Source organism: Talpa europaea, assembly GCF_964194135.1.
Source record: "Talpa europaea genome assembly, chromosome: 12".
NCBI classification, from domain to species: Eukaryota; Metazoa; Chordata; class Mammalia; order Eulipotyphla; family Talpidae; genus Talpa; species Talpa europaea.
This window is the reverse complement of record NC_140079.1, coordinates 24,110,828-24,122,326: the sequence shown is the minus strand read 5'-3', so window position 1 is coordinate 24,122,326 and position 11,499 is coordinate 24,110,828. Positions and strand designations below refer to the sequence as shown.

The 11,499-nt window shown below is 44.5% G+C and overlaps 1 protein-coding gene across 1 annotated transcript; it reads right to left on the bottom strand.

Moving 5' to 3' along the window:
• Nucleotides 1-631: 631 nt before the first annotated feature.
• PANX3 (pannexin 3) lies at nt 632-7,110 on the bottom strand (the record flags this gene model as incomplete). The annotated part of the gene is made up of 4 exons (XM_084249074.1): nt 632-1,271; nt 2,905-3,119; nt 5,584-5,726; nt 6,930-7,110. 4 exons carry the CDS (start codon nt 7,108-7,110, stop codon nt 632-634), a joined length of 1,179 nt encoding a protein of 392 aa, XP_084105200.1.
• Between the last annotated feature and the right edge of the window lie 4,389 nt (nt 7,111-11,499).

Genomic DNA, 11,499 nt, shown 5'->3' with positions numbered 1-11,499 from the left:
AGTCCTTGATGTGAGTATCTGCTTTAGACTTGAGGTGGGGAACCTCAAGTCCCCACCCATAATTGATGCATGATCTTGGCCTTGTTCTATGCTGTCCTAACCCCCAAGAGCAGATGGCAAGTTCTTGCCATCAGGAAATTCACAGGCCGCAGAGGGCCTGAGCAAAATTAATGACTTTCACAAAGCAAATGAAGGAAATTTCTGGGATGTCAGACCACACAAAAAGGTTTTCACATTTTTTATTCTTATGCTAAATTGCCCTACTTGGGATAAGCTGTTTATGCATTCTAGAAAGGCCAGGGAGTAAATATAGTGAGTAGAACCTGCCTCCATAAATAGCCTTTAGAACCTTCTTTCCTTGTAGAGTATCTAGACTTAGTATTTTTTTCCTATTCCCACAGAGTGCTCTAGACCTAATTTTTCAGTTCCTTGACTCTGAGGTTCCAACTTGTAGATTTGTCTCTATACATTGATTCTATCTTCTCACCTTTAGGAAAACATGATACAGGATGTATGATTCAATTGAATCCCACCTTAGCCACTGGGCTTTTTTTATGTATTAGTGTGAGACTTGTGAGGGAGGAGAGAGATCTGGGCTTTGCATAAAAATTCTTAATGCATATTTTCTTAGCTATGGGTTTTCATCACATACTCGGTGGGTGAGATGTTTAGGTTTTGAGGGTTCTAAGCCAGCCAATAAAGTCATGAAATCGACCACTGTGTCGATGTTGTGCTTCTCAGAGGTTGTATCCTTCAACACACATAAGACACTCAACCAGCTAAAAGAGATGAGCTCAGATATGTTGGCTCGGAGAAAGAGAAGGATCATGTTGAGATCATTGATGGGGCACCCCAGCATCTTCCTGCTGAAAAGATCAAAAGCTGGGAGCATCTCATAAATGGATAGGAGTCGTTTGTCCCACCGACAGAGCCGTGTGAGGTTGTATATTATCACAGGAACCAACAGGGTGTATATTGCTACACTTGAGAGACTCACAATCTGGAAAACAGACAGGGAGGTCAACCGGCACGTGATCAGCTCAGGAATGTGACTCTCATCACTTAGCAGTCCTGTCTTGACAGAACAGCTGAATTCCTCTTGGAAGAAGACATCCAGGTGGAAGTGGCCAAGGTACAGGTAGGTGGCTGAGGTTAAGACAAGCAAAAGGGAGTTCCTCAGGAGATAGGTGGCCACTAGTGAATGTGAACGCTGCTTACATGCCAGGTACCGCTCTAGCAAGGGGAATTCAAAGTATCGTTCTTTCCGAGCCCTGGGCAGGGAAGACAGGAGGCAAGATTAGCAGGGACCACTGAAGGCCATATCCTGAGACAGCCAAGTGGGTAAGTAACCAGAGATTTATCCAACATGGCATTCTGAGCTCATCTAGAAATTTACTTTTTCTGAGCATAACTTCCCCTCTCCCCAAAAAGAAGCATGTGAGTTTATCTTAATTCTCTAAGCTACGAGTGCAATGAAATAAACCCAGCGAATGATCAGTGAATAATGAATGGGCACATTGGATTTCTGCCCAGCAAGGTGGGCAGAACTTCTAAGCTGAAGTATGATCCTTATGAAGCAATAGGCTTATTAAATGAGCACTGGACTGGGAGTCTAAATAACCACATCCTAGTTCTTGGTCTGGATATACTATATGATTTCTCCCTGCTATTATTTATTTATGTATTTAATGGAAATAACATTGCATGATAACATCATGTAAGTTTCAGGTGTGCATCATTGAGAATTGACATGTTTGTGCCTCTGTGTGATTTTTAAAGCCATTCATTAACTGTATAAAAACAAATATGATTGTAAGTACTGGACAGCTGTGATGTTCTGGTACCTGCTCTAAAAGAGCAGGCTTGTGGAAAGAGGCAGGTAAGAGTGGCAAATATGAAATAAACATAGCCCTTGATATGTTGCTAACAGGATGGACACAAACCGTGGTAGCCATACAAGTTAGGAGTGAGTAACATTGTGGGACGGATTGTTCAGAAACCCTTTTGGAGAAGATTGCCTTGGAGTTGGCCTTTGAAATGTAGGTAAGGTTAGGCAGGCAGACAGCTAGGAGAAGAACTTTTTTCAGAGGTAGATTATGTGCATATACTTGAAACAGAACAAATTCCAGCTCAACCGTCCTCTTGGTGAAGGCCTTCTCTGGCCACCCCATTTACAACCACATCACACCCCTCCTGCTTTTGACCTCTTACTTGCATTTTCTTCATATTGTCGACCATAGAGTTTGCTTATGTGCATAGGCATTGTCTGCTTTCTTTCAACAGAATGTAAACCTCACCTGGGTAGGTGTGACTTTGTCTCCTCCCCACTTCTTCCCCCAAAGCACGTACACACACATACACACACACACACCACTACCACCACCACCACCACCACCACCACCACCATCACCACCCGCCCTACCCCGCCCCCCGAAGTACCCAGAACTCGGTAGCACCTGGTGCTCAGTAAATGATGCCGAATGTTTAAAAGAACGAGTGACTTGTTTAGGAGAAAAGGAGGAGACCCCCTAGGTGGAGTGGAAAGTTTGAAAAAGTAGTTGGTGACAGTGTGAGGATGGCTTTAGAGAATTTGAAATACTTTGCATATTTTTCTGTCAGTGTGGGTGGAGGGAGATAGCCGAGGTTTCTGAGCAGGGAGTGGTCTATGAAGGTGGTATTTCAGAGAGCTGAATCCCTTTGTGACTCAGTGTCTTCATCTTAAACTGGAGGCAGGGTCCTGTCTCCTCTCCCTGAACAGAAGTGACAGAAAGTTAATGAGGATGTGCGTTAAACACTTTGCACTCTTGGGAAGGATGGTGTAGAGGGTGGTTTAAAGATGACTGCAAGGTTAGCATCAGGATGCTCCTTTGAATTCTTCAGAAAAGAGAGGAAGTGACAACTCACTTCTCCAGCTCATCCCAGAAAACATGGGGGTCTGAGCTCTTCTGCCGGATCTTCAGCATGTGCTGCACTAGGCGGATGGAGCGATTGTAGGATTTGTCCAGTTCGCTGATGATGAACAGCAGATCCGAGCTGAGGGCAGGCACAGCTGCGTACTGCCACAGCAGAACCGGCAGGTACATAGCCACGGCCAGGGCCAACAGGGAGTAAGGGAGGGCCTGCAGGATAAAAGTGAGCTCAGGAGGGAGGCCTGAGGTATTGGGACCTGGTGCAGGAGGTGTTGTTTGGGGGTTTTCATCCCCTGGTTGCTGCTTCAGAAGGGAAGGCACTGTGAGGCCAGGACCTCAGGGCCAAAGGCTCTCTACTGACCTGGCTGAGTGAGTGCCACGAGATGAAAGGAGGGTGGAGCTCATGTTCCCCAGTTCCACTTTTCAATCTGGGGACTGTATAAGTGTGTGGGGCCCCAGAGAGGAGAGTAAGCACGAGAGTAAGCAGGCACTGCCCGTTCCCCATTGTGCCACCTGGGCAGCTAACCAGAGCTCATGCCAACAGCAGGCCTGGCATCCCAGGTGACAGCATCTTTACTCTCAGTCTTAGTTTTCTTTCCCTGATGGCTTCAGGTTCTTGTCACCAGACAGCCAGTCTATTAGCATTCAATGTGGAACTGAGAGCCCTGGGATTGCTGACTTTTACTTAAAGCTTCCATAAAGGAGGTCAAATCCCATTTGACTTCCCTGGCTCTTCTCAGGTGCTGTGGCCTTTTCTCAGCTCTTGCTTCTGGGTAATGCCAAACAAAACTACGAGATCTAAGTATTCTTTGTGGGGTATTGTTGGTCGGTAGGCATTTGAGCTGACCCTGAAGTAGGCATAAGCCTGTGTCCTCATTTACACTATTAGTTATGTGAAATGAGGCACTTTTCCTATGTCTCCTCATCCTATTTACCACACCTTGCAGGGTTGGGTCCATTCTTTTGCCTGAAGTAAAAACATTCATAAGACTTTTAAAAGATGCCTTTTTTTAAAAAAAAAAAGATTTATTTATTTATGCATACAAGAGATGGAGCCTTTTACTATGGCTTAGTATGCTTTGTTTCAATTAGCCTTGCTATTTTACAGGGAAAGAAACCAAAGCCTGCAAAGGTTCAGTAACCTGTACTGGGGTACACAACTAGTGGGTAAGTGAGCAGGATTTGGAACAAGGATTTGGGAGCTTATTCCCTTAACAACTACTCGTAAGTTTCTCCTGAGTCAGGGCTGCTTTTTATTTTAGAGGAGAGTTGGAGCAAAAGAGGGAGCATGCATATTTGGTTTCATTCAAGTAGAGGAGAAAGGCACCTACAGGCATGCATGTGTATGCGTGTGCGTACGTGTGCTTCTAACCTAAACAAGAGAGGTCAGGACAAGTAGACTAGGCCACAAGAAAAAATTAGAACCTTTCCCCATCTGTTCAAGAAATGACATTTCTTGAAAATAAACTCTTTACCCGTGGGGATTCTGCTTCAGGAGGTTTGAAGTTGGGCCCCAGAATCTAGACCAAAAAATTCTAGGTGATTCTGGGATCAGAACAATTCAACAGTTTGAACAAAACAGTTTGACAGTTCGCTACAAAATCTTGAACTTGTCACCACCTAGAATTTGCTAAAACATTTGCAGTGACATCTCTGAACAGAGTCCTCAAGAGCCCTTTCTAGTAAGTCTCTGATTTTGTCAGGGTCTGTGACATTTTATGGCATTTTGAGGCCTTGTCAATTGTCATAAGCAGAAAATGTTGACAGTCACTTCTGATTAGACATTGTGAATTATATATAATTTCTACTCCCTTATGGAGCCCCACTGGAGTGCCATGTACATGATTAAAAAAATAACCTTATAGGGTCAAAGGAGATAGGAAAGGAGACCAGAGCAATAAAATATGGGAAACTGGACAGGATAGAGGAGTCCAGCCTGTGGAATACAAGGAACTGAGGCAGGGCAAGAGGTTGTTTTCTACTCTAGAACCAGAAAGGCTCAGAAATTGGACACACAATTTACATCTGAAAATGGGGGTGCAGGTGACGCTGAAAACAGAAATATTGAAAGAAAAAAAAAAAAACCGACTTATTGATTCTTTCTGTAACTGAATGCACTTTATTCCCTGACAAGCTACTGCCTTGACAGGAGACTTGTGCTTTACTCTTTGGAAACATTAAATCCAAGAGATTCTTTACTTGGGGCAGGTGAGAGCAGGGGGACCAAACTACAAATGGGGATAAGTTGAGTGAATACTAAATGCTGAGATCCAAAGGTGGGTTCCCAAAGGGCTGGCAACCAAGCTTGGTAGCCACTCCACCCTGTGCCTGCCACACAAATTCAGGATCAAATGATTCTTCTTGGGAAAACTGACCAGCCCAAGAGAAAGATGCTGCTACTGATATTTGAGGTTTTCTGGATGAAATGGCCCAAGGGGGGTCACCTTGAACAGAAGACTGCCAGTCAACCAGCCTTGCCCATACACAGGTCCTCAGTTTCTAGTCAGATAAAAGTGGGTAACCAATGATCACCAGCTGTTTGCAGAATGCAAGGGTGGGAGGGTGGAGTGGGGGTAAGGGGTTGTGGGAGGGGCACGGTGAAGAGATAGGAGAGAAATGCAGTTCCCTCCCACTCCACTCAGCTGAGGCCAGCCTGAGTCCCAGCCCGCCTTACCTTGTGAGGCCAGAGGGATTTCATCGTGTGCTGGCCAGTCTCATCCTGCTCGTGGTGAACCAGTGACTCCCAGCAGGAACTGTCCACATAGGCTGCCTGCCGGACGCTGAAGTTACTGGGAGAGAAGCAGCTGATGGGAGACCCTGAAACAGGAGTACACCTTTAGGCAGCCCTGAGTTGGGCTGAAGAAATGGAATATCTGTGGTACCATCGGCTGTGAGTTTTCTAGCAGTTGCCATGGCAGTTCTACTAGTTTCTGTACTGGGCGGTTGCTTTCTTCTCATGTCCCAGTTTTCTGGGTTCAGTGCTGCCCTGCCACTGTAGGATGGGGTGGGGGCAGGACCTCCACTATTTGACCCAGGCCTGCCCGTGTCTGATTCACCTTTGGCATCTGCCACTTGATTCTTTTCTCTCAGAGCTCCCCTGGACCTCCAGGCCTGGGCAGTGGGGCTCCCTGGCCTCTTGCTGTTGGCATGGAGCTTGCAGTCGCCTACCTGAGAGAGCTGGCAGCTTTTCATCTAAAATTTAGACCATTTATGCCTGGACTGCTGAGGCCAAATAGGGAGAAAGGGTAGGCAGGTGGTGCTGGAAGGAAAGTGGGCTTGGAAGGACAGTTTCTGGCTTTTTTGATATCCCATCATGTTCAAGAAAGAAGCAGAAAAGAGATCCAGTATGTCTTCCCCATTGTGTGGGTGAATGAAGAGGCAGCTGACACACCTCCCTGGGACATGTTTGAAGCTAATCACACAGGCAGAAAAGAAAGCCAGTAATCTCAATTCTCAGGAAATCCACAATCCTTTTTAATCGGGGAACAGATTTGCTGAGATAATGTAGCCCCCTAGAACATGAGAAATGGGTGTTTGTTAATGTTTGAGTGTGTGACTGGGGTTTGGGGAGAGGAAGGAATGGATTTACTCAGTATCAATGATGGCCAGGCTTTGTCAGGCACTTAACCCGTTCTCAAGATTGAAATCCTGGAGTTAGGGAGTGGGAAGAGACTTGGAGAAAAGACTTGTCTAAAGCATGAACTTCAGAGATCCTAGATGCTGAAAAAGTTTACAGAGCCCCAATCTCTCTCATGCACATGAAAATGAAAATACAACCTTAATTATTGCAATGACATACAATATATGAACATTAAAGTTAAAAAGAAATATTTTCTTTTGTAAAATTTTGAAAATGAATTTCAATTTTTATGTTTTTGGTGCCTCTGTTTTGCTGGTGTCCCAGACTCATAACACCTAGACCTAAGTCATGAAATCTACACAATGTGGGAGCTGTCAGAGCCCCTGCAAAGAGTGAGACAAAGTGGAATCTGGCTCATAGGCTGGATCAAAGCCACTCACCGGAGGAGAATTCCTGGGCAAAGGCCAGGGACATCAGCAACAAGGGGAAGCCCACCGCTATGAACTTGACCATCTGGTCCAGGGGCAGTTCCAGGCGCAGTCCTTTGAGGCGGGAGCCCCTGCGGTCTGGCAGCAGGGCATCTGAGAGCATGTACTCTGCAGCCGTGTGTGCGAGAGACATGGTGCTGCTGAGCTTTGCGGAGCAGAGTTAGCGGGAGGGGTCCCAGTTGAAGCAGGAGATGGCAGTGTCAGGATCAGACAGTGCCTGCAGCCCCAGCCTCGCAGATATCTGTGCTAGGAGCAGGCACTGGTTCTCTAAATAACTGACCAGGTCCGCAGCCAGCACCTGGTAATTAGAGGGAGGCCCAGCCTAGCTTGTCCTCGCTGGAGGAGGGTCGGGTGTCTGCTGGGGCTGGTGCCAGGCTGCTCTTTCTGGACTGTTCCTGTGGATTTATGATACCTTCTCATTAATAAGTTATTTTTGGTGGGGTGGTAGAGAGAAGGAGGGTTGTAGAGTAAGGCACCCCCATGTAATTGGTGTGGAATTTGGGTGGAGATTGCTTATATGTGTTGAAGGCCCTCATTTTGTGGCTTGGGGTGGGAATGGAACCCCCAAGACTCAGCTCAGATTGCTATTCCTACAGTGTTCTTTGTCCCAATGATGATTTTTGCTTTGGGTCCAGGCTCTTTCCCAGAAACTGCTCTGTATTTGGTGTCAAATTTCCTTCCCTGCTTCTGGTCTTTTCCCAAAACTCTTCAATCATGTATTTACAATTTCCATGTAAGTTACCTTAATTTTTTTTCCCCCCTGCTCCATCGGGTTTCTAGAAAGCTGAGAGACCTGTGGCAGCGTTGAGTAGTGGAAAGAACACCTCCTTGGAAATCTGGAGAGAAAAGTCCTCTTTCCCCTTTAGACCTAGGAGGACTCTTTGTTGCTGGCGAGTCACTTTTGGCTCTGTATCTTCATCTCTCATGTGGACCTCCAAAGTCCTGGGGTGCCCACATGTACAACTGTGGGATCTCTTGAAATGTGGGACTTAACCTGGGTTGGGAAGAAGGCACCTGGGGAGTCAGGATTCTAAACTTGAACCAGGCATTCCTGACCATGACAAAGGTGTGTGTGCGCGCGCGCCTGTGTGTGAAGGTTGGCAGATAGACATATTTTAAGTTTAATTTTTAAGATACAGGCATCTTCTGCTTTTTGAACAACCCCATTATGAAGCCACTTTGCTTTTGTGGTAGACCTACATGACTGCCCGTTTTGGTGCACCTGAAGAAAGATGACGAGGATTTTCACTTTTACAACAAAGGGGAAAAGCAAAGCTAGTGTTCAGGGCTGCTTTGCGGCAGTCATTCTGGAGGCAGCGTGCACCTGAGCAGTGCACCTGAGCAGCCAGCAGCCCGCCGAGCTCCTACCCTGCAAGGACTTTTTAACGGCCGTGTTGGTATCATTTTATTCTGGCTTTTACTGTTAGTGTGATTTCAGGTTTTGTGTGTTATTTGGGATGATTTGGTAGGTTATTTTGGGTCTGGGAATGCCCCCTAATTTTTCCATGAAATTAATGGTAATAGCTTCTTTGCTTTACGTCATTTTGGCTGAGGAAGGGTTTTATAGGAACACGACCTTTAGATGGGTGGGAAATCTGTATTTGGGATGGGGGTTTCTCCAGGAACTGTTTTTTAACCTACAGGAGTCTGGGCTGGGAGGACCTCCTGCCCTGCCCCCAGGCTGGAAGTGGTTCAGAAACAAGCTGTGTGTGAGCCCAATGGAGCACTTCTGCTTGGGAGCAGGGGAAGGATACTTTGCTTCTGTCACCCATTAGCCTCCTTCTCGACACCCCCATTTCTGTTTCTTTTCATTATGTGTGTTTTTGTCAAATATTTATTATTGGTTTGTAGGCATGTATTTTCTTTTCCCTTTTAAAATAAGTTCACATTTTTACTGAAGTATAATCTACATACATTAATGTGCATGTAAGCGTACAGTTCATCTGATCAAGATAAACAGAACCTTACTAACACCCCAGAAGCTGCCTTTGTGCTACTAATAACTATCATTTCCCAAAGGATAATCATCATCCTAACTTCTAATAGCATGGTTTTACCTTCTTTGTACTGTATAGAAAAAGAATCATACAAAATACTCTTTTGTATGGCCTTATTTAGCGCTGCATTATGTGTATAAGAATCAACCATTATATTGTCTGTGTTTGTACTTTATAGAAATGGAATCATTCATGTATATATTTATATATACATACATTTTGTGGCTAGATTCTCTGCTCAACTTATTTTTGAGATTCATCCATGTTGTTGTGTGTATCCAATTTCCATTGTTTTTTATTATGCAGAAATACAGCAATTTATTTATCCACTCACCAGATGATGGATGTTTGGGTTTCTAGTTTCTGACTATTGCAATAATGCGCCTGTGAATATTCTAATATGCATTTCTGTTAGGTATATGCCAGTGAATTACTGGACCATAATGTTTTGCATATGTTCATCTTTATTAGTTTCCTAAACGGCCATATCAGTTTACATTTCATCAATAGTTGATGAGTGTTCTAGTTGCTCCACATGCTTACCATTGTGCTTTTGCAGTTAAAAAAAAAAAAAATAGCAGGTTGCTCCCTGGCTGGCCAGGGAATGGAACTCCTGCTGCAGAGGCTGCAGACTGCTTCACGGTTGCATCTTAACCCCTTGTGCCACTGGGTCCCCACCCTTTCTCCGGTGAATCCTCTCAGCCCCCACACCTCTGGCTTGCAACGCAGCTCCTGTATGCATAAATAAATAAATCTTTAAAAAAAATAGTGATCTTGAAAGGTGTGTAGAAGCTTTGTTTTGGGGGTTGCAGAAATAAATTCTAGTCTTTTACCCAGGCAGAGGAAGAACAAGCGGTACTTCAGGAATGGTTCGGTCAGGAGAAGCTTTATTACTCATGCATGAGGTCCCAGACCTGGGTAGCCCCATAAGGTCTGAACACCCGTTTAAAGACCAAGGGTTCCTTTTATACACAACTATGTCCATATCTGTTACACGAACAATATCATTTTTCAGCAGGCACAACCACTTGTGGCAAAGGCCCCAGACAAGGGTGTAAGGTAAGGGGGAGAAGAGGCAGGCATTCGGGGATGGCCTTGGAGAGAGAGACCAGCTTGGCCGGCTGCCCGACCTTGTAGATAAGAGTGCTGAGACCCTGGCCAAGCATCTTGAAGGGGAAGGACCTGTAAATAAACAAACTTGTTGATTATGCCTGCATTGGAATGTTCATTGCACCTGGGCTGGAAGTTCGACTGGAATCTCTATTATATTCATTTGCTCAATAATATATTTTCTCGTCATGGGGTTTTAGCCTGCATTTTCTGATGAATGCAGTTGGCTTCTTTGTCCTATTGGCTTTTTTCTTTTGTGAAGTGTATGTTCAAGTCTTTCATCTGTTTTCTGTTTGGTTATCTTATCTTTTTTTCATTGATTTGTAGGAGTTCTGGCTATGAGACCATTACCAGATATATAATTATATCTTCTATCACTCGACTGGTTCACCTTGGTCTTTAAACGGGTGCTCAGACCTTTCAGGGCTACCCAGGTCTGGGACCTCATGCATGAGTAATAAAGTTTCTCCTGACCTCACCATAGTGTCTTTTAATGACCAGAAATTCTTAGTTTTAATGTAGTATCAGTTTTTTCTTTTATGGATAGTGCTGTATAATTCTACTTGAGATACTTTTGTTTTTGCCAACGTTCTGAAAAAATTTTCCTAACTATGGGCCTCCCAGGTGGCACAGCGGTTGAACGCTGGGTTGCGAAGCTGCCCGCAGCTTCTGCAGCGCCGGTTCGAGCCCCGGCTGCTCCCCGGCCACCAGAGGAGGGTCCCACATGGCGCACAGACCTCTCCTGCCGCCGCTGCTCCCCTCAGCAGTGTACTTAAGTCTGCCTGCTCTCCTCCCCACTCTGGCTCTGGTGAATTCTCTCACCCTCCCGCGCTTCTGACTGTACCCAGTGCTTGTATAAATAAATAAATAAATCTTAAAAAAAATTTTTTTTTCCTAACTCTTCTCTAAAATAGTTTTGTTTCACCTTCTTCACAGAGATCTGCAGCCCATCTAGAACTGTTTTTTAACATATAATATAGGGCTCAAGAGATAGTATTGGATATCCAATAAACTTGGTGCAATTTATTTAAAATATTACCCATTTATTTATTTATTTTTTTTGTGGGACCCTTGCTGGTGGCCGGGGATCAAACTGGGGAAAATATTACCCATTTCTTATTGTAATGCAGTTGCTGTTATTAGTTAGGTGATGATTTGTCTCTTTCTGTACCAATACTATGCGATTTTAACTACAACTGCTTTTTACCTGTAGTGTAGATCTCTCAGCTTTATATTTTTCTTCAATATTGTTCTGGTTATTGTTGACCTTCAGTAATTTTTTGAATTCTATAATAAGCTTATCCATTTCAAACCTACCAGATTTTTTTTTTTCTCTGGGATTGTTAAAATCTGTAGTTTAATTTGGGGAAAATTGTCTTTACATTATTGAGTTTTCAAATTCATGAACAGAGTGT